At 40.4% G+C, this 24,203-nt stretch overlaps 1 protein-coding gene across 7 annotated transcripts in view; it reads left to right on the forward strand.

Annotated features, from left to right (window-relative positions):
* Positions 1-24,203, forward strand: part of dmxl1 (Dmx-like 1) — a 223,220-nt gene that overhangs the window by 66,425 nt on the left and 132,592 nt on the right. For all 7 annotated transcript variants that reach the window (XM_060837582.1, XM_060837607.1, XM_060837615.1 and 4 more), the window contains 5 exons: positions 958-1,024; positions 3,562-3,737; positions 6,552-6,723; positions 6,880-7,048; positions 22,543-22,755. In XM_060837582.1, coding sequence (XP_060693565.1) covers positions 958-1,024; positions 3,562-3,737; positions 6,552-6,723; positions 6,880-7,048; positions 22,543-22,755 — 797 coding nt within the window. The remainder of the gene's footprint in view (positions 1-957; positions 1,025-3,561; positions 3,738-6,551; positions 6,724-6,879; positions 7,049-22,542; positions 22,756-24,203) is intronic.

Genomic DNA, 24,203 nt, shown 5'->3' on the forward strand with positions numbered 1-24,203 from the left:
CTGAAGTTCCTAATCTCTTAACAGTTTTCATGAATCTTTTGTGTGTTTTTCCCAATGCCTTCATATTCTTCCAAAAGTGCACTGCTTTGAATTGCAGCGCTCCCAACAGAGGCCGAGTTAATGTCTTATCCAAATTCAACATAACTATTTAACTCTTGTGCTGTCGGCCCCATTAGAAAATTTCAGCTACTGTTTATTTCATTAGCTACTCTCAATCTGTCTTCTCAGCTTCCGTGACATTTATGTATCTGCCTTCTGATACCTCCTTTCCTGTATCCTTTATTTAATTTAGTCTTTCCATGACCTTCCTACCAAAGTGTATCATCTCCTGTTTCTCTGCATTGAATATATTTGCCACCTGTCCACTCATGCCACCAATTTTCTGTCCTTTTAAAATCGTACTATTCTTAGTGTACAGTGCTTCAAGTTTGATCTCATTTACATGTTTTAATATGGTTGTTGCATTGTTGTTCAGAATATGTAGGGACAACTGTGAAGGCACTGTTGGTCAAGTTGACTGCTGTTTTATTCGCCGTGAGAGGCAAATTTTTTTATATGGAGGGTGATTCATGTGTGGAATGAATTTCCTCAGGAAGTGATGGCTGCGGGTACAATCACAATGTTTAAAAGACATTTGGATAAGTACATGAATTGGAAGTATTTGGAGGGAAATGGGCCAGGAGTCGTCAGTTGGGACTAGTTTGGTTTGGTATTGTTTGGCATGGACTGGTTGGACTGAAGGGTCAGTTTCCATGCTGTATGACTCTACAGCTATGATGTAATTTTGCTTGACTTTGTATTTTGTGTTTTTGTTTACATGTATTCCAATTTTTTTTTATAATTTTCCCAACATTTCATACCCCTCTAACCTAGACACATGAAATGTTTTAACATTTTAGGTTTGGACTTGGCTGTTAGTTTTTGGATTGGTGTGAATGTTGACATTTATTTCCACAGAACTGCATCTCCCATCCATCTATTAAAGGTGTCTCCAGATGGTGAATTTTTTGCAACAGTTGGAAAGGTATTCATATTTTTTTTCTTAGCTATAGACCACTGACACAATATTTGCTATGTTCTGAGAATGGTTTGTTTGACTTTATCTTGAATAATGTAAAGTATCTGTAATAAGATTCCCACAAACTTGAAGTAGTTGAATTGAGAAATTGGGCATTACCTAATCATCATTACATGTAAATTACAGCCATTAAAAGCTTAATTCTTGCACAAACTGAGAATGAGTTCCTGGAATTATCACATAACGGAATATGCATTGATGATTCAATTCCATTTAATTCACCATATTAACTCGGCCCACCGGCATGTCCAACCCATTTTCCTCACTTTTCTGTCCTCACCTTTTCCCTCCCCCAACAATGATAGGATCCCCCTTGTCCTCACTTGCCATCCCACCAGCCTTTGAATCATATGCCACCATTTCCATTATCTCAAAGTGAAATACCATCACAAGATACAGATTTCTTGTCAGAATTCTACAGGGACCAAAATGAACAATAAAACTGGCTTAAGAGGCATGGTGATAGAAAAAAATGAAGTTGGTATTTAAACATGTGGAAGGAAGAAAAAATAATTTAAATGTGAATTTCAAGCCAAACTGTTACTTACAGCTATGTCTTAAAATTTGATCTGGTGGTACTGAAGAGCAACCTACACCACCGCCATGAAACGGTTGGTGGTTTGGTCAGTTAAGAACATCCTTGCCAGCCCTGCTTTCCACTAAATTTCCACCATGCCTCTTAATATTGCATGTTCGTATTTCACTGTATTTTAGTCAGTATTGGATACTGTTCTTTTACTTTTGAGTATTCATTTTCTCAAGTCTCAAGTATTTTACTGAAAATTTTCACTGTTGATCGTATCATGTTACTTGCAATCTGCTCCAGTTAAAACAATGAGAATGTTGAAACTTCTCTTCGGGCCTGTCTGTCTTACTGTAGCCTTGCCATTGATTCAATCCCTCCTGTTAGCTTTGGGTTGCATCAGATGGTTTCAAGCATCCACATTAATGCCAAGCTGAGCTCAAGACCATTATTTGGTCACAGAAATTATTTGATCTGTGACCTTAACTGATTGTACCTGAATCTACTAGTTGCTGAAACATTTATTAGTGCCTAAGTCCTCTCTAATCTATTTAATTGCTCATTTGACCAGTCTCTCTTTAATATCTAATCAGGCTAAACTTTCAAATTATCTTTTTCTTTTTCCTGTGATGTACTACCAGGCCTTGCTTACTTGTTACCCAAGTTAACATATAGACAGATCTGATTTAAACTTGAGACTTTTTTTCTTCAAAGTTTTCTACATCAAGTCTCTCCTTATCTCTAACTTTCATGTCTATAATGTCCCAGACCTCTCTCCCCTTGACTCTTTGTGCATGCTTTCGACTGTCCCATGTTGAATGTTTTTAGGACACCTACAGAATCGGTGTAGAGCTTTTACTTTGAACTTTTTCCTCATTACTTCTCTGCTTCTCATCCTTCCTTTTAAGTCCCTTTTAACCCAAGTTTGTGGTTGCTTTCTGTAGTCCCGCATACGTTTTTGTTCAGCTCCTGGATCTCGGTATATTTTACCTGATTTAAGGGCTGAATTTGTCCTGTGGATTCCAAGACCCTGGTATTGGGGCCAAGTGACCTTCTACTTGCCAGCAATAAGTAAAATCTTTCTTTAATTAAAGATGGTAGGCAATCTCTCAAAGCTGGAGGCTAAGAGGAATGGAGGCTCCACCAGGAAAGATAGATGTTACTGAAACACGCCTGTGATTTTGACTTGTTGACCAACGTGAAAAGATTGTACTGAAAATTGCTGAAGACTGCAGTGACATTGGGATAAAAGTGAAATCCTCCTTTTAAGTCTGTTTGTTAACAGTTTTAGCCTTTCATCACTGTCTCGCAGTTCTGGGCCATTCAACCTCTGACACTTGGTGGCCTGAGCACATTGCAGGATCGTCATCTGTGATGTCAGTAGATTACTGGCACAACATTGGCCATGAATTGGATCATGTTGTTCTCAATATCTCGAGACTTGGTGCTCAATCCATTTCCCTGATCATTCTGGGAATTTTTCCCAGTGTGTGAATGCATTGGGGAGCTGTTCCAACACAAGTTCCCACTATTTTCCTGTGAAAATCTCACTCTGAAAATGCTGTTTAAATGCCAATCATTATAGTTTCAATGATTTGTTACAAAAGAAGAGCCTTGACAATCTTGCTGATCACTGATTGATATAAACATAATCTGTACAACAAGGAGTCCATTAACTATTTGGTGCTCAAAAAATTTCCATATTGTCTCTTACGTGCTTTGCAAGTCACTAGCTGCATTCTCAATGGGAATAGAAGAGAATGACTATTACATTTGTGACAGTTTTTTTTCAGTAATTATACTAAGTGATTAAATCTAGAAATGTGGTGTAGAAGTTGCAAAATATCTTAACTCCATTTGGGTAATTATACTTTGTATTAATGTTGGATGAAAAACATGCTTTAGCTCAAATGTTCAAATTATGTCAAATTCTGTCTCCTATCCTATCCTATCCTCCCAGGATGACTGTCTTGTGAAAGTGTGGTATAATTCCAGCAGCTGGCAGTCAGCAGTGATGACACCAGTCATACCAGTGGATAAGAAAGAAGGAGATATTGATTTTTCTTTTGTATACTTAGCCCATCCTAGGGCTGTTACTGGATTTTCTTGGCGGAAAACCAGCAAGTACATGCCAAGGTTAGTACATGTTGATAATACTTGCAGTAGTTATGGTCTGATTAATGTTGATATTAACAGGTAAAAAATGTTTAGCAATCACAATGATCAAGTTTGAGACTGCAAAAAAAATTGCACTTCACTTGGCCTTTAATTTTATTTTCTCCACCGGTGCTTCACAAATTACGCAAAAAGGAAGTTCTGTCAAAATGTTTTTATTTGTCAGCTTATTTTGTTGTACCATTCTGTGTTTTTTTTTTAACATGAATGTAATATTGAGCTGAAAACAAAATGACTAATTGCTGGAAAAACTCAGCAGTTTGGCAGCATCTGTGGAAAGTTCAGAACTTCGAACAGTTTCTCTCCACAGATGATGCCAGACATGCTGAATGTTTTGTTAGCAATTTTTGATTTTGTTTGATTTCTAGCATCCACAGTTCTTTGGGGTTTGATTTTGTTTAATATTGAGTTTATCTTTTCTATATAATTGTTTATATTTAACACGCCATTGCCTTTTCCCATTTAACTCCCTTTTTCTAAACTCTGGAGTCTGACATGACATTGCAGTGTTTTTTTTTCTTGGTGTGGCTTTAAATTGTACCTCTTTCCTTTCCACACACTCCAGCAATGCAAAAGACATTTTACACAAATGTTTTGTTTGACTTGCATCAGGACAGATGAAAAAAATGCTAGATTTCCAAAACACACAAGAATTTAACTGAAGGAGAAAAACGCGCTGGCTGTAGAGCAATTTTAGGAGAATTATGGGATGTTTGCCTTTAGCATGGCATCCCTGCTTTTATAATCTGTACTTCAACTGATAGTTAGTTATGCACAAATTTAGTTAGGCCACAGCTGGATTAGTATGTGCGGCTGTAGCTACCGAAGGAAGGATGTGATTGCACTGAAGTGGGAGCAGAAAGATCGATCAGGATATCAGCTGAGAGAGGCTGGATAAGCTTGGGTCGTTTTCTTTGGACCAATGAAATTTGTGGGGCGACCTGATAAAGGTGTATGACGTTATGAAGGGTATGAATATGGCCGATAGAAAGCAGCTATTTCCCTTTTAGATGAAGGGTCAGGAACAAGAGATTATAACCAGATAGGCAGAGGTTCAGAGGAGATTTGAGCAAAGGGATTTTTTAAAACAGGGTAAAGGGGTTCTGAAATGTCCTGCCTGGAGGGTAGTTGAGGTGAGAAACCTCAAGCATTTAAAAGTACTTGGATGAGCACTTGAAATGTCCTAAAATTCAAGATTGTGGGATAATAGTGCATTTTTTTAGCAGTATAGATTTCATGGGCAAAGGCTTCTTCTGTACCGTGTGGTTGTAGGATTCTAATTGTGGCAGAGAAATTGCCATTGAGAAAACAAGAGATAGCATAGGCTCTCCATGCTTCCAGGTAATTCAAAAAAATGGAAGGCTAGAATGCATTCCTTTTGTTTGCAGTACATTGGTCCCTGCATATGAATGTATGTTGATTCTAGTGAGTATAAGTGGGCACTTGAGAAGCTTAACTGATTTTCTGAAATTTTCTTCATGCATCTTTTTTGCACTCCGCATTGAGTAAAACTTACTGAACAAAATCTAATAGATATTTTGTGGGTTTGCAAGGATGGACTGGTTATGTGTTTTGTACTCAGCATGCCTCTTCAGTTGATCATAATAAGTAATGATCAGCTAGTGGAGTGGATATGAATGGCATAGTATCAACACTGAAATTCATGTACAAGTTTTTGATAAACTGATAACCCAGCTGTTTCAAGCTACTATTACACAGTGATGAATGAAGTGGTAATTTCCATTCATCAGTTCAAAATAAAATGTCTGCAGCACAATTTATCGTCCATTTAATACCAGGTACTTAGGCCATCTACCCAACAACTGGCTGATCAAATCAGACACATTCCCAGGCAATTTGTAATAGAGTATGAACTGTACTGAACCCGTCAGTGCTTACAAAGCCCAAAACAAAATGTCTGCTGTTAGATCATGTTCTATGACTGGGTGGCCCTTGTGCCTTTATTAAATTGCTACGGAGTCTGCAGTTTCTGCTTTCGCCATGGTAATACCTGAGTAATTAATCAGATTCTACTTGTGTCGCAGACAGTCTTGTTTTTTCTTGTACAGGGTAGTGTGAAGTTCTTGTGAATGTTAGAAATTTGCATGTCTATATTTGTCCTGATGAATGAGAAGCTTAATAACATGCTGCTTTTCAGCAATATTCAAGTTCTCTACCAAGTGACTCCCTTGTTATTGATGTCTGCTGGGGATATTGAGACAGTTACAGAACATTGTATAGCATTGACACCCTGCCTAATGCTTAGTCAGGTAATCCAGGGAACTCTGCAACTGTATCAAGTATTGCTCCCTGGCATATTGTTTAACATATTTGAACTTTTATGTATTTTAGTTAAAGAGCCTGTACACCATTCAGTGAGAGAGTTCACCTACTTTACATTTAATACAACATTGATATTCAGGCATGAATTTATAACTTGCAGCACATTTTCATGCAGCTTTTCATCTGAGCATTGAGCTAAAAGCACAAAATTCCTTAAACATAGAAGCATATGTTGTGTAAATGAGATCTTACTATTGATGCTGAATGATAGCTATTTATTGTTTTCTACTCAAAACAAAATTGATTGCATCTGGATTGATATTAGCCACATAAACGTAATGTATTGTTAGTGGCCAGAACATTGGTAAACATTGATCTCAACGTCATAGAATTTGCAATGTTTTCATTCGTAGTTTATGACCTCTTTAAAAGTTTGTCAGATAATCTCAGTCATTGATCTAATTTGGGTTCATAACTTTTCCTTCAATGCAGGGGTCTCACATGTAATGTTCTGTTGACCTGCTGCAAGGACAATGTTTGTCGATTATGGGCAGAGACTTTACTTCCAAGTGATACTTTGATTTCTGGAGACGGCCACACTCAGTGGTCTGAATCTGTCTGGACAACCAACAATCTGAAGAGGAACATCTCCAATCGGGAAAAGGTATAGAATACCTGAGAGGTGTACGAAAGTTTACAATGAATTGTCATCATTTTTCTTTGAAGGGAGGGAAAATATTCTAATCACCTTCTTAATGCCAAACAAAAAATGCTTTTGTTCAAAACTTTTGCTCCAAACTTTTTTTTATTTCTTTTTCAGTTGAATTTCAGATCCTTTCGTATAGGGAGGAGGAGATCATCTGGTCTTGTTGCACACAGTGGATATTTACCCCACCAGCAGGACGCACATGAAGTCCATAGGAATTCACCTCTACATGCGAATTCACTCTGTCACTTTCACATCGCAGCTAGTATTAATCCTGCAACAGGTGAGAAAGCATCACTGATGCTACTCATGATGCTACCCTCTGGTCCTTCCCTGAACACTGTCATTGGTCTTGCCTTTGGGCACATCTGTTGAATTATCCCCCTCTTATTCCATCCCTTGTGTAGTCTTTTCTTTCTGAATCTGGACTCAAAACATTAGCTTGCTCTCTCCATGAATGCTCCCTGCTCCTGCTGTGATTTCCAGTAACTAGGCCAGTTAGCTTGACATCTACTGAAGGGTGTAGGTGTTCAATAAATCAATAAGATGTTATACCTGCACACTTTGAAAATCTGAAACTAATTTGTCAGAGTCAATATAGCTTCATGATGAGGAAATCCAATTTTACCAATTCATTGGTGTTCTTTGAAGATGAAATATGTTCTGTGCTAAAGGAGACCTGTTAGATGTACTTGGATTTCTAGAAGAGGTGATAAAATACCATGTCAAACGTAGATGTATTTCATGGTGTCGGGGTGACAGGTTAATCGACTTAGAGTATTGGCTGGTTGGCAAAAAACAAAAGATGATACATAAGTGGTCTTTGGCAATGAATGGTAATTGGAGTCTTGCAGAGGCCTGTGTTGGGTCTCCACTATTTTATAATTTGCATCACTGAGCTGAGGGGAATGAAGGCATGGTAGCTAAATTGAAATATGATGCACAGATTGGAAAACTTTGTTGTGAAGAAGGCAAGGATTTTGCAGAAAGATCAAGTGGGCAAAAATTTAACGGATAGAGTGTAATGTGGGAAAACATGCAGTTATTCACTTGCGCAGTAAGTATGTAGAGTATTAATAGAGAACCACTGCAGAAATTTTTTACTTCATTCATGGGATGTGGGTTTCACTTGGTGGCCAGTATTTATTGCCCTTGAGAAGGAGGTGGTGAGCAGTTGTCTTGAAACACCGCAGTCCTTTTGTTAAGTTGATCCGTAATGCCCTGAGGGAGGGAATTCCTGGATTTTCACCCAACAACAGTGAAGGAACAGAACTGTATTTCCAAGTTAGGATGGTGAGTGGCTTGGAGGAGAACTTGCAGGTGGTGATGTTCATTTGTATCTGTTGCCCTTGTCCTTCAAGATGGCAGTGATCATGGGCTTGGGAGGTGCTGTCTGAATATCTTTGGTGAATTTCTGCAGTGCATCTTGTACACGCTGCTGCTACTGCAGGTTGATTGCGGAGGGAGTTGATGTTTGTGGGTGTAGTGCCAGTCAAGCATACTGCTTTGTCCTGGATGGCATCAAGCTTCTTGAGTGTTGTTGGAGCTGCACTCATCCAGGCAAGTGGGGAGTAATGCATAACACTCCTGACTTGTGCCTTGTAGATGGCTTTGAGGGATAAGAAGTTAAAGTCACTTGCTGCAGTATTCCTAGCCCCTGACCTGCTCTTATCACCACTGTATTTATCTGGGTAAGCCCAGTTAAGTTTCTGGTCAATGGTAACTCCAGGATGCTGATAATAGGGATGGAATTTAGTGACAGCAACACCACTAAATGCCAAAAAGCATCAGTTAGATTCTCCTTGTAGTGATGGTCATAGCCTAGCATTTACATGGTGCAAATATTACTTGCCAGTCGTCAGCCCAAGCCTGGATATTGTCCAGATCTTGTTGTATTTGAATGGACTGTTTTAGTATCTGAGGAGACACGAATGATGTTGAACATTTTGTCTTTGTCTATTTATCCTATCCAAGCCCCTCATGATTTTATAAACCTCTATAAGGCCACCCCTCAGCCTCCAACGCTCCAGGGAAAACAGCCCCAGCCTATTCAACCGCTCCCTATAGCTCAAATCCTCCAACTCTGGCAACATCCTTGTAAATCTTTTCTGAACCCTTTCAAGTTTCACAACATCTTTCCGATAGGAAGGAGACAAGAATTGCATGCAATATTCCACCAGTGGCCTAACCGATGTCCTGTACAGCTTCAACATGATCTCTCAACTCCTGTACTCAATACTCTGACCAATAAAGGAAACCATACAAAATGCCGCATTCACTATTCACTACCTGTGACTCAACTTTCAAGGAGCTATGAACCTGCACTCCAAGGTCTGTTTGTTCAGCAACACTCCCTAGGACCTGAGCATTTTAAGTGCATGAGTCCTAATTTGCTTTCCCAAAATGTAGCACCTCGCATTATCTAAAATTAACTATATCTGCCATTTCTCAGCCCATTGGTCCATCTCATCAAGATGCTACTGTAATCTGAGGTAACCTTCTTCCCTGCCCAGTACACTTCCAATTTTGGTGTCATCTGTAAACTTACTAACTATACCTCTTATGCTCGCATTCAAATCATTTATGTAAATGACAAAAAGTAGTGGGACCCAGCACCAATCCTTGTGGAACTCCACTGATTACAAGCCTCCAGTCTGAAAAACAACCCTCCACCACCACCACCACCCTCTGTCTTCTACCTTTTGAGCCAGTTCTGTATCCAAATGGCTAGATCATAATTCTATTCATTTCAAAATAGTGGTGGAAAAGGATAGACCAGATCTAAAAGTTGAAGTTCTAATTTGGAAAAAGGAAAATTTTGACGGTATTAGGCAAGAACTTTCGAAAGCTGATTGGAGGCAGATCTTCGCAGGTAAAGGGAAGGCTGGAAAATGGGAAGCCTTCAGAAATGAGATAAGAATCCAGAGAGATTATATTCCTGTGAGTGTCAAAGGGAAGGCTAATAGGTATAGGGAATGCTCGATGACTAATGAAATTGAGGGTTTGGTTAAGAAAAAGGAGGAGGCATATGTCAGGTATAGACAGGATAGATCGAGTGAATCCTTAGAGTATAAAGAAAGTAGGAGTATAGTTCAGAGGGAAATCAGGAGGGCAAAACGGGGACATGAGTTAACTTTGGCAAATAGAATTAAGAAGAATCCAAAGGGTTTTTACAAGTACATTAAAGACAAAAGGGTAACTAGAGAGAGAATCGGGCCCCTCAAAGATCAACAAGTGGCCTTTGTGTGGAGAAAGTGAGGACTGCAGATGCTGGAGATCAGAGCTGAAAATGTGTTGCTGGAAAAGCGCAGCAGGTCAGGCAGCATCCAAGGAGCAGGAGAATCGACATTTTGGGCATGAGCCCTTCTTCAGGAAAATGAAGGGCTCATGCCTGAAACGTCGATTCTCCTGCTCCTTGGATGCTGTGCTTTTCTAGCAACACGTTTTCAGGCCTTTGTGTGGAGCCACAGAAAATGGGGGAGATACTAAATGAATATTTTACATCAGCATTTACTGTGGAAAAGGATATGGAAGAGATAGACCGTAGGGAAATAGATGGTGACATCTTGCAAAATGTCCAGATTACAGAGGAGCAAGTGCTGGATGTCTTGAAATGGTTAAAAGTGGATAAATCCCCAGGTCCTGATCAGGTGTACCTGCGAACTCTGTGGGAAGCTAGAGAAGTGATTGCTGGGCCTCTTGCTGAGATATTTGTATCATCGATAGTCTCAGGTGAGGTGCTGGAAGACTGGAGGTTAGCAAACGTGGTGCCACTGTTTAAGAAGGACAGTAAAGATAAGCCGGTGGGCAAGTTGTTGGAGGGAATCCTGAGGGACAGGATGTACGTGTATTTGGAAAGGCAAGGACTGATTCGGGATAGTCAGCATGGTTTTGTGCGTGGGAAATCTTGTCTCTCAAACTTGATTGAGTTTTTAGAAGAAGTAACAAAGAAAACTGATGAGAGCAGAGCAATAGTTGTGATCAATATGGACTTCAGTAAGGCGTTCAACAAGGTTCCCATGGGAGACTGATTAGCAAGGTTAGATCTCATGAAATACAGGGAGAACTAGCCATTTGGATACAGAACTGGCTCAAAGGTAGAAGACAGAGGATGGTGGTGGAGGGTTGTTTTTCAAACTGGAGGCCTGTGATCAGTGGAGTGCCACAAGGATTGGTGCTGGGCCCTGTACATTTTGTCATTTCCATAAATGATTTGGATGCGAGCATAAGAGGTACAGTTAGTAAGTTTGCAGATAGACACCAAAATTGGAGATGTAGTGGACAATGAAGAGGGTTACCTCAGATTACAACAGGATCCGGATCAGATGGGCTGAGAAGTGGAAGATGAAGTTTAATTCAGATCAATGTGAAGTGTTGCATTTTGGGACAGCAAATCTTAGCAGCACTTTTACACTTAATGGTAAGGTCCTAGGGAGTGTTGCTGAACAAAGAGACCTTGGAGTGCAGGTTCATCGCTCCTTGAAAGTGGAGTCGCAGGTAGATAGGATAGTGAAGAAGGTGTTTGGTATGCTTTCCTTTCTTGGTCAGAGTATTGAGTACAGGAGTTGGGAGGTCATGTTGTGTCTGTACAGGACATTGGTTAGGCCACTGTCGGAATATTGCGTGCAATTCTGGTCTCCTTCCTATCAGAAAGATGTTGTGAAACTTGAAAGGGTTCAGAAAAGATTTACAAAGATATTGCCAGAGTTAGATGATCTGAGCTACAGGGAGAGGCTGAACAGGCTGGGGCTGTTTTCCCTGGAGTGTCGGAGACTGAGGGGTGACCTTACAGAGGTTTACAAAATTGAGGGGCGTGGGTAGGATAAATAGACAAAGTGTTTTCTCTGGGGTCGGGGAGTTGAGAACTAGAGGGCATAGTTTTAGGGTGAGAGGGGAAAGATATAAAAGAGACCTAAGGGGCAACTTTTTCACGAAGAGGGTGGTAAGTGTGTGGAATGAGCTGCCAGAGGATGTGGTGGAGGCTGGTACAATTGCAACATTTAAGAGGCATTTGGATGGGTATATGAATAGGAAGTGTTTGGAGGGATATGGGCCAGGTGCTGGCAGGTGGGACTAGATTGATTTGGGATATCTGTTCGGCATGGACAGGTTGGACCGAAGGGTCTGTTTCCATGTTGTACATCTCTGTAACTGAAATCTTCCTATTCATATACCCAACCAAATGCCTTTGTTATAATTGCACCAGCCTCTACCACTTCCTCTGGCAGCTCATTCCATAAACACACCACCCTCTGCATGAAAATGTTGCCCCTTAAGTGTTTTCCAAAATGTTTTTCCCCCTCACCCTAAACCTATGCCCTCTAGTTTTGGAGTCTCCACCCCAGGGAAAAGACCTTGTTTATTTATTTTATCCACGCCCATCATAATTTTGTGAACCTCTGTAAGATCACCCCTCAGCTTCTGATGCTCCAGAGAAAACAGTCCCAGCCTATTCAGCCTCTCCTATAGCTTAGACCCGACAACATCCTCATAAATGTTTCTGAACCCTTTCAAGTTTCAGAACACCCTTTTGATAGGAAGGAGACCAAAGTTGCACACAATATTCCAAAAGTGGCCTCACCAATGTTGTGTACAACCCTACTTGACCTCCCAACTCCTATTCTGAATGCTGTGACCAATAAAGGATCTTCGTAACTGCTTGCTACACCAATGCAGTAGCTGATGTAAAAGGATACCCCAAGTTCCTTTGTACACTAACCTTTTCCTGTCTATTATCATTTAAATAATACTCTGCAATTCTGCTTTTCACACGAAGTGGCCAATTTCACACTTGTCCACATGATACTGCATCTACTGTGCATTTGCCCACTCAATTTGTCTAAGTCTCAATAGGTACTAGCATTCTCCTCACCACTCTGAATTCCAGCTAATTCTGTGTGGTCAGAAAATGTAGAAATAATTCATTTGCTTCCCTCCTCTAAACTGTAAATAACAACATCTAGAGAGATTAAATCATCTGGTTATTGCACATAATTGCCTTCTCCATTGTAGTGATGACGCTACCTTGGAGACTTCCATCAGTGGTAAAAGGTGGATGCAATTTCACATTAGAGGTTCTAGTCCATTGTGTCTCCTTCTCATTCCACTGTTTTTGCTGATTTGCAACCATTTCTGATGGCCACATTAAATTCCAGTCCTTGTGAAAGAAGTTCTATGAGTACTGCAAGTGTATCTTTCCTTCATTCATTTATGATGACATTAGGGCAAACATCTTTCGAATTAGACTTCACCAAATGTCAGCCTCTTCAAGAAAGTAAGGGGAAATAAGGAAGAGAAATATTGCAAACAGAATTGATTTTGCTACCTCAATTTGTCAGCAAAAACCTCCCTCCAAGACAATGAAACAGACGAATTGCAAACATAGTTGAGATAGCAAGCAGCAGACATCACTAGGACAGGATGCACAGGACTCTTACTATACACATGCCCTCGTTCTCAAACTGCTTGTTGAGAACTTCATTTAGTGATTGATGAAATGGAGTATGAATAAAATTTTCTATTAGACAATAGGTGTAGGAGAAGGCCATTCGACCTTTTGAGCCAGCACCACCATTCATTTTGATCACGGCTGATCATCCACAGTCAGTATCCTGTTCCGGCCTTATCCCCATAATCCTTGATTCCACTATCTTGATGAGCTCTATGCATCTCTTTCTTGAAAGTATCCAGAGACTTGGTCTCCATTGCCATCTGGGGCAGAGCATTTCATGTGTCCACCACACTCTAGGTGAGGAAGTTTCTCCTCAACTCTGTCCTAAATGGCCTACCCCTTATTTTTAAACTGTGTCCTCTGGTGCTGGAGTCACCCATCAGCAGAAACATGCTTCCTGCCTCCAGAATGTCCAAATCTTTAATAATCTTGTCCATCTCAAAATTTATAGCAAAAGTTTACACTGATGTAACTGAAATGATATAATTTCAGTTACATCACGCTGCAAACTTTGCTATAATTTGTGTCCTCCAATCTCATGCTCCACAACCACCTGATGAAGGAGCAGTGCTCCAAAAGCTAGTGCTTCCAAATAAACCTGTTGGACTATAACCTGGTGTGTGTTTGTTAACTTTATTCATTATTGTTTACATACAATAAGATTCTATTCGAGTAGCTCATAAGGGTTTTTGACTTGTATGCAGTGATCCTGTCAAACAAAATGTTGAGTACAGAAGTTGGGTGGTCATGTTGCGGCTAAGACATTAGTTAGGCCACTGTTGGGCTATTGCATGCTATTCTGATCTCCTTCCTATCGGAAAGATGTTGTGAAACTTGAAAGGGTTCAGAAAAGATTTACAAGGATGTTGCCAGGGTTAGAGGATCTGAGCTACAGGGAGAGGCTGAACAGGCTGGGGCCGTTTTCCCTGGAGCGTTGGACGCGGAGGGGTGAACTTATAGAGGTTTACAAAATTGAGGGGCATGGATAGGGTAAATAGACAAAGTCTTTTCCCTGGGGTTGGGGAGTTCAGAACTAGAGGGAAAGGTATAAAAGAGAACTACGGAGCAATGTCTTCACACAGAGGGTGGTACGTGTATGGAATGAACTGCCAGAGGAAGTGGTGGAGGCTGGTACAATTGCAACATTTGAAAAGCATTTGGTGGTATATTAATAGGAAGAGTTTGGAGGGATATGGACCAGGTGCTGGCAGAAGGGACTAGATTGGGTTGGGGATTCGGGTCGGCATGGACAGGTTGGACTGAAGGGTCTGTTTCCATGCTGTACATCTCTATGACTGTATTTTGTCCATACAATACTCATGTGGCTTTAACAATTTCAAAGAAAACCATGTAAATTCTCCAGAATCATCCAGCTTGTGATGGAGCCCATCAGGGAACAGGTAATTTTGGATTTCATGATGTGTAATGAGGCAAAAGGTCTCTTTCACTAGGATGGTAATAGTGATCTGTGGAAAGTTTGTTATTGGAGAAAGATTTAAAAGGGACCTAAGGGATAACCTTTTCATTTACAAGGTGGTGCATGTATGGAAAGGGCTGAGAGAGGAAGTAGCAGAAACTGATACTATTTCAACATTTAAAACGCATCGGGATGAGTATATGAATAGTAAGGGTTTAGAGATATATGGGCCAAATGCTGGCAAATGGGACTAGATTTATCGAAGATTTCTGGTCGACATGGACAAGTTGAACCAAAGGGTCTGTTTCCATGCTATACATCTGTATATGTGTATCTTGAAATAATCTGTTTTTGTTTTTTGCTCAGAAACATTTGTTTTTGCTCAAGTATTTGTGGAGGAAAACTATTGCTGTCAATTCTTACGAAACTTAGGAAACAATCCAAATTTATTTCCTCATTGTGATTTTCCTGTGTGGCATCTCTGAAAGAGAGCCTCTCTAACATACTCCCAAAGAAACAATGGAAAAAAGTGACTTCGTGTGAAAACCATGAGCCAGCAAGCAGTGGGAAGTACTTTCCCATGTGTGTTTCCCCATGAACAAGAATTTTAGATTTAAGTTCAGCCCTCTTACGTGTTTTACTGAGATACTTCCCTGCATTTTGATACAAGAAACAAATACCTAAATAAATGATAAGTTGAGTCTGCACTTAGTTTATGAAAAGTTTAATTTCACTAGTTTCTTATCTATAGAATAAACTTATAACTGCATAGAGGAGCTCTCCACCACCACCTCCAAGGGAAATAGGGAAGGGCAATAAACGCTAGCCAAGTTGGCACTCAACACATACCATGAACTAATGAAAAGTTTATTTAACCTATCAAAATCATGTCTGCCCTGTATTGAAAAATCAATCCTATGTGGGTAGAGTTGAACCACCGAGGGAAAAGAGACCCTGATAGGAGTTAGGTACAGACCCCTGAGCAATTGTCAGGATGTGGGACTGAAACTAAATTGGGAGATAGAAAAGGGATGTAAGCAAGGCACTATTACAATAATCATGGGTACTTCACTGTGCGTTTGGGAAAATCATAGTGGGAGCAGATCCAAAAAAAGGAATTTGTGGAATGTCAGCAAGGTACTTTTTTGTAGCAGCTTGTGATGGAGCCCATTAGGGAACAGGTAATTCTGGATTTCATCATGTGTAATGAGGCAGACTTGATTGGGGAGCTTATGATGAAGGAGTCCCCAGGGAGTAGTGATAACGATGGAGTTCTCCATGTAATTTGAGAGAGAGAAGCTGGAATCAGACATAACAGTATTAATGTTGACTACAGGGTACAAGGACATGATGGAGGAGCTGCCCAGAGTTATTTGATAAAAGGAGTTGAGCAAGGAAGTCAGTGAAGCAACTATGACAGTAATTTCTGGGGGTAATTTGGGAGGCACAGCAGAACATTATCCCAAGGAAGAGGAAAGCTACTAAGCAAGATTAAGTTGGGATATCTGGTCAGCATGGACGAGCTGGAATGAAGTATCTGTTTCCATGTTCTACATCTCTGACTGTTTGAGGACAAGGCTATCTAAGGAAAGTCAGGGAAGGTATAGAAGAAAAAGCAAAAAGCGTGCAATGTTCTGAAGGTTAGTGGGAAGCCTTTAAAAACCAGCAGAAGATAATTAAAACAGCAATAAGGAGGTGTAATAAATGAAATGTGAGGGTAAGCTAGCTAGTAATATAAAAGAAGATTGCAAGACTTGTTTTTGATATACCAGGTGAGGGGGAAGAGTGACCATTAAACCATTGGAAAATGAGGCTAAACAAGTAGAAATGGAGAAGACATAAATGGCAGAGGAGCAGTTGCATCAGTCTTCATGGTGGATAACATCAGTAGATGAGCAATCTTTAAAATTCAAGGTGCAATGTTGGGTGCAATGGCATCACTAAGGGCAAGGTGCTGGGGTATTTAAAAAGTCTGAAGATGATAAATCACTTGGACCAGATGGAATAAACACCAAGATTATCCAGAGAAGATAGTTGGGAGATTATGAAGGCATTGGTGATCTTTTCAGAATCACGAGAGCGAGGGAGGTCCAGAGGACTAGAAAATGGTGAATGTCATGCCCCTGTTTAAACAGGGAGGTGTTAGGTTCCCTTGAGATTCTTACATGCTTGATGCAACTGCAATACGCCAACTTCGGTGAAAAGCCACAATTGATTTAAGCAACTACCAGTTTTTGGAGGATCACTTAACACTCTTCCCAATGCTTCCAGAGCATGTCAAGTGCGACTCCATGAACAAGGAAACCGACCTCCCTTTGTATAGAGTTTTACATAACAGTCAGTCACGCACGCACGCAAGACACAACCCCCTACCATTCTCCCATCATCATATGCCCCCCAAAAACAATATGAAATAATTAGATTATTTCGAGTAACAGTGTGCGGCCAGATTATGCCTCGGACCAGCAAGCAGCTAGGTTACGCCTCAGACCAGTATTTAGAGAGTATAAGTAGATTGTCACATCCTGCCTGCAAGACGGAAAAACACAAGCCCTGGGCCATCCAATTTCTTACATGTCAGCAAAACAAATTAATCCTTTAACATCTCAGGAGGGAAGCAGTAAACAAGAAATTTCGAGTGGTTAGTCTGATCTTGGACATTGAGGCTTGAGTCCATCGTTAAGGATGAGATTAGCGTATCGGAAGTGCTTGGTAAAATAAGGTTGATTCAGCATGGCTTTGTCAAGGGGAGGTCATGCTTGACAAATCTGTTAGAATTTTTAGAGCCAGTGAACATGATCTACGTGCATTAAGAAGAACTTTGGCAAAGTGCTGCACAGAAGGCTGCTAAATAACATAAGAGCCTAATGTTATGAGGGGCAAGATGCTGGAATCGCTGGAGAATTGGTTAACTGAAAGAAAACCATGGGAATGAAGGGGTCTTTTTTTCAAGAAGGCAGTCAAAGACTAGTGAAGTTCTGCAGGAGTCAGTGGTGTGACCACAGCTATTCATGTTGTTCATTAATGATTTGGACAAAGGAACTGAGGGGATTGTTGCTATGCTTGCAGGTGGCACAAAAATGGTGTTCAAAAGGGAGTCTGCAGAAGGACTTGGATAGATTTAGGCCAGTGGGAAAATAAATCACAGATAGAATACAGTTTGGCAAAGTGTGAGGCTATATATGTTGGTGTGAAGAACAGAGTGTGGACTATTTTCTAAATAGTCATAGAGATGTACAACATGGAAACAGATCCTTCAGTTCAACCCATCCATGCCGACCAGATATCCCAACCCAAACTAGTCCCACCTGCCAGCACCCGGCCCATATCCCTCCAAGCCCTTCCTATTCATATACCCATTCAAATGCCTCTTAAATGTTGCAATTGAATCAGACTCCACCACTTCCTCTGGCAGCTCATTCCATACACGTACCACCCTCTGCGTGAAAAAGTTGCCCCTTGGGTCTCTTTTATATCTTTCCTCTCTCACCCTAAACCTATGCCCTCTAGTTCTGGACTCCCCCACCCCAGGGAAAACACTTTGTCTATTTATCCTATCCATGCCCCTCACAATTTTGTAAACCTCTGTAAGGTCACCCCTCCGCGTCCAACGCTCCAGGGAAAACGGCCCCAGCCTGTTCAGCCTCTCCCTGTAGCTCAGATCCTCTAACCCTGGCAACATCCTTGTAAATCTTTTCTGAACCCTTTCAAGTTTCACAACATCTTTCTGATAGGAAGGAGACCAGAATTGCACGCAATATTCCAACAGTGGCCTAACTAATGTCCTGTACAACTGCAAAATGACCTCCCAACTCGTGTACTCAATACTTTGATCAATAAAGGAAAGCATACCAAACGCCGCCTTCACTATCCTATCTACCTGTGACTCCACTTTCAAGGAGCTATGAATCTGCACTTCAAGGTCTCTTTGTTCAACAACACTCCCTAGGACCTTACCATTAAGCATATAAGTCCTGCTAAGATTTGCTTTCCCAAAATGCAGCATCTAGCATTGATCTGAATTAAACTCCATCTACCACTTCTCAGCCCATTGACCCATCTGGTCTCGATCCTGTTGTAATCTGAGGTAACCCTCTTCGCTGTTCACCTCCAATTTTGGTGTCTATCTGCAGACTTACTAACTGTACCTCTTATGCTCGCATCCAAATCATTTATGTAAATAACAAAAAGTAGGGACCCAGCACCAATCCTTTTGGCACTCCACTGGTCTAAGGCCTCCAGTCTGAAAAACAACCTCCACCACCACCCTCTGTCTTCTACCTTTTGAACCAGTTCTATATCCAAATGGCTAGTTCTCCCTGTATTCCATGAGATCTAACCTTGAAGGGATTTTGGAGTCCATGTTCATGATCATGTTAAGGTTAAGATGCAGATTGAATTGACAGTTAAGACAAATGTCATGTTTGAATATATTTCGAGAGAATAAAAGAGCAGGATGTACTTCTGAGGCTGTAGAAGGCTCTGATCAGACGGCTTTTGAAACATTTGGAGAAGGTGAGGGCTGCAGATTCTGGAGATCAGAGTTGAGTGTTATGCTGGAAAAGCACAGCAGGTCAGGCAGCATCTGGAATGAGGCAGCCCCCCTGGCCCCACAAGCCTCATTTCTGATGCTGTCTGACCTGCTGTGCTTTTCAAGCACCACACTCTTGACCCCAGCATTTGGAATATTGTGAGCCATTCTGGGCCATGTATTGATGAAAAGATGTGCTTGCATTGGAGGAGATTCACAGGATCCCTGGAGTGAAGGACTTATCTCAGGAGCAATTAAGTACTCGGAGTCTGTCATCAGTGGAGTTAGGAATGGTAGGAGGATCCCTTTGGAAGTGACAGAATACTGTGAGGCTTGGATAGAGTGCACAGGGTGAAGCTGGTTCCACTCAATGGGCAGAGACAAGCACCCAAGGACTCTGTTTGAGTGAAGGGACTACCCCTTAGAATTGAGATGAGGAAGAATTTCTTCAGCTTGATGATGGTGATTCTGTTGAACTGAGTGATTGACTCTCTTTAAGATAGATGGATAGGTTCTTTGTTAGTATAGTTACTGGGAGAAGACATGAGAATAGATCGAGAAACTTTATCAGCCATGATCAAATAAAAACAGAAAAAACTGCCGATGCTGTATATCATAAACAAAAACAGAAGTTGCTAGTACAGCTCAGCAGGTCTGGCAGCATCTGTGAAGAGAAATGAGAAAAAAATGTTTCTGGTCCAGTAACCCTTCGTCAGAACTCAGATTTTCCAGCAACTTGTGTTTTTGTAGCCATGATCAATGGTGGAGCAAATTCAATGGGCAAATTAGCCTACCTTTTTATTTTATGGTCTTATTTCTTATTCAATCCCTTTTACCCCATAAGTTTAGTTCCCCTCAAATACCCATTCAGTAAATCATTGATTATTTCTGCTAGCAGCACCCTTGTGCACAGCAACTTTTGGGTCATCAGATCCTGCCTAAGAGAAGCACTTCCTTGCACCTTCCCCTCTACGCCTTGCCTAAACCCCTGAGCCTTTCTTCAGATCTTGTACAAACAGCTGAGGGCAAAGATTTTTTTTATTACCTTATCCAAACCTGTCAATCTTGTATGCTGCTAACTACTCTCGTCAATTCCAACTTCTTCATCCTAACCTACTAACTCAAATTCCTCATTTGAACCATTATTATAAGTCTTTTCTGCATCTTTTCAAGTGCCCTCACATTCATTCTGTGTCGTACTCAAACTTTAATTCCATTTGTGACCTCAGCAGAGCTTTATACAAGTTCAGCTTTTCTACTTACATATTTCTGTTTAGGAAGCATAAGATCCTATTGTATTGTTGAATACCCTTCAATATGTCCTGTCCCCTTCAAGGATCTGTGCTAGTGAAACCTCATCTCCCCATGTCCATTACTTCCTTTTGGAACGATATCATTAAGCCTAACTGACTCTCCCTACCTGTTTTTTTTTGCTGAAATGCAACATCTTGCATTTCAATCTGTTAAATTCCATCCATCAGTTATCTGCCCATTCAGTTCGTTTATTCATGTTCTGTTGCAATTGAGTTATATCATCTTTTACTGTTTGCCACATGTCCAAGCTTGTTGTTAGCAAATTTGGGAGTTGGATATTGTGTATTTCAATATCAAAGTCTGCTGAATCATTCAAGACAAAATGTTGTGGATGCTATAAATCTGAAACAAACACAGAACAGTGGAGAAACTCAGCAGGTCTGGCAGCATCCATAAACTGAGAAACAGTTCATGATTGAGTCAATAAAAGCAAATTACTGCGGATGCTGGAATCTGAAATCAAAAGAGAAAATGCTAGAAAATCTCAGCAGGTTTGGCAGCATCTGTAAGGAGAGAAAAGAGCTGACGTCTCGAGTCTAACTGACCCTTTGTCAAAGCTAGGGTCAGTTAGACTCGAAACGTCAGCTCTTTTCTCTCCTTACAGATGCTGCCAGACCTGCTGAGATTTTCCAGCATGATTGAGTCAAGTTTGACTCTTCCAAGATTCTAAAGGGATTCCTGATGAAGGGCTCTGGCCCGAAACGTCGATTTTCCTGTTCCTTGGATGCTGCCTGACCTGCTGTGCTTTAACCAGCAACACATTTTCAGCTCTAAAGGGAAGTCACACCAGATTAGAAAGGATTAACTGTTTCCCTCTTTCACATATGCTACCAGACTGAGTTCCTCTAGCATTCTGTGTTTGTTTCATAATTGGATATTTTAATACAATGAGATGTAGGAAACAACGTTCTTTGCGTTTCTCACTGAGGAAAGTTATGCAAAGGACTGCTGTCTTAAATACTAATTGCATTAGAAACAGTAACTTGATCGATGTGATTTCATTGAAGATAAGAGTAGGTCATTTGGTCCCTTGAGCTTGTTCTGTCACTCAATAAGATCATGGCTGATCATGACTTTAATTCCCTAAATGTGCTTCTCCTCATAATCCTTGATCCCTTCTAGCGACAAAAAAAAAACTATATCTACCTGCTTCTTGAAAACACTCAATGTTTTGGCCTCAGTCACTTGCTGTGATAGCAAATCCACAAACTCACCACCGTCTGAGTGAAGAAATTTCTCCTCATCTCCGTTCTTAAACTCTTATTACCCCTTATCTGTATATTGTGACCACTGATTTTGGACTCTTTCCCACCCCCACAAACCTCCCTCGACCTCCCTCAGAAATCGTCCTTTCTCTCAGGTCCTGTTAGAATTCTATAGGTTTCTGAGAGATTCCACCCTTCCATGCCATTCTTCTAAACCTCATTGAATACAATCCTAACAGACTCAGTCTCTGCTCGTGCACCATCTCATTTAGGTATAGCTCAGGATTTGGCACATCGTAAGCCTCATGATCTTAGGCATGCCATTGTTATAAATTCGCCCTTTTCTCCATTAAAAAGGAACTGACAACTAAGCATCTGACTGCAGTTGCTTACCAAAGATATACAGTAGAATCCCGATTCTGCCGGTTCAGTTTCCACTGTTTCAGTTATCCGTGGCTTACCGTAGCCTGAAAATATTACATGGAACATTCCAAAAATAATTCTGGGGGCTGCTGGAGCGATAAGTTTCCCATTTAAATAATGGGTTTTGCTAATATCCGCGGTTTTGGGCATCCGTGGTAGTTCTTGGAACATGTCACCCGGATATGGGGTGGAACCTGTGCTAGTCTTTTTGTTTAGCAATAGAGAATTGAAAACACGTTGTTTAATCACCTTAAGGTAGAATGTGTGATAGAGTAAGACGTTGGGAGAAGAACTAAGATTGGAAATTAGTTAATCCCTATCACAAACATTGGAAATTTTATTTTACTGGACCTGTCTTGTTTTGCATGCTTACATTTCTAATTTTATTTTTTCCTGTATTCAGTCTTTGAAGTTTTCTTAATTCTGATTTGAATAGACATTCCACTGCTGCCCTCCATCACTTCATTGAGTTTAAGTGAACATGAAGAAACTAATGGACCTTTTGTTGTTCATTGGCTAAACAACAAGGAATTGCACTTTACCTTATCAATGGAGGTCTTTTTACAGCAGTTACGAAGGAACTTGGAGCAGCAATCTCCAGAATCTGTCTCAGATGATGTTGGACAAATGGCAAGCAAATCTGATGATGGTACAGTTCATTTTATATGGTTTAAACATGTATGTAATCTTTATATAAGCTAATTAGCCTGAATAACTAGGTTAATTGACTATTTAGATCATTGATTGTAGCAAATTGTCTACATTGCCATTATCATAAATCCCATTGTGCACAATTTGAAATCAACTCTTAGAATTGAAAACTATTGTAATTTGTAAATAGCCATGCTTCTGTATAAATGCTATAATTTAATCTTAGTTTCTCAGAATATTGGCCATGACTAATAATTTCCCAGTTGTTAAATGATGCAGCAGGATTTTCAATGTCTGCACTAGTTGTTGTGAATGTGAGTGATAATGTAAATCTCAGAACCTGATATATTGACACTTTAGAAAGCAAAAGACTTGAATATCATATGACAAGTAAGTTGTGTTTACACTCACATGACTGTTATATTTGGTATAAGGAACAAACAGACTCTATTGGGTTTATCCTCAGTTACACAAGTTGCCTTTAAGCTCTCAAAGCACTCCAGTGTTTATATATTACTATTGGTCAATGTAGTTGTGCTTTTGCTCACTGTCCCTAACAATGCACTGGCCCACAGAGTATAGTCTTGGTGGCTAGTAAGTCAGACCAATTTCCTTCTGTGTGAGCATAGTCCATGTACATAAGCAGACTATTTGATTCTGGACTAATTTCCAAATTTTCACACTCGTGTTCATGGGATAAGTATTTTTATATCACCTGAATGATAAATCTCTACTTTTCAGATTCCACTCAGCTGTTCTGGAATTTCTGAAGATAACCTTCTGTCTACCCTAATTAAACTCAGTTAAAAATCACACAACACCAGGTTATAGTCCAACAGGTTTAATTAGAAGCACACTAGCCTTCGGAGGGATGCTCCTTCACCAGGTGATAGTGGAGGGCTCGATTGTAACACAGAATTTATAGCAAAAATTTGCAGTGTGATGTAACTGAAATTATACATTGAAAAATTGATTGTCTGGTAAGCCTTTCATCTGTTAGAATACCATGATAGTTTCACTTCTTTCATGTGTAAATCGCAAAATCCTTCTTTTTAAAGTTGCATTCTCGGGTTATCTGCTAACAATAGTGATAGCTAGACAATATGTTGAAGGTGTTAGTCCCCTGTGTTCTCTGTCTATGACCTGATGTTTAGATTAACTCTAATCTAATAAGTGAGATAAGTGTTTTACATAAATTCCTGCAGTTTTTGAGCACACACTCTCACACTCACACACACACACACTCACGCTCTCTCGCGCGCGCTCTCACAACCCCCATCCCAGACAGACAGACACAGACAGACAAAGACCCACATGCACACATATATTTTGTGTGGTGAATTTGTATTGCAGAGTTACATTGCACTTTGCTCAAAAACTGAAGGAATTTATGTAAAGCACTGTTATCTCACTTATTAGATTAGAATCAATCTTAACATCAGGTCA

This window comes from Hemiscyllium ocellatum, chromosome 2, assembly GCF_020745735.1.
Source record: "Hemiscyllium ocellatum isolate sHemOce1 chromosome 2, sHemOce1.pat.X.cur, whole genome shotgun sequence".
Lineage (NCBI taxonomy): Eukaryota > Metazoa > Chordata > Chondrichthyes > Orectolobiformes > Hemiscylliidae > Hemiscyllium > Hemiscyllium ocellatum.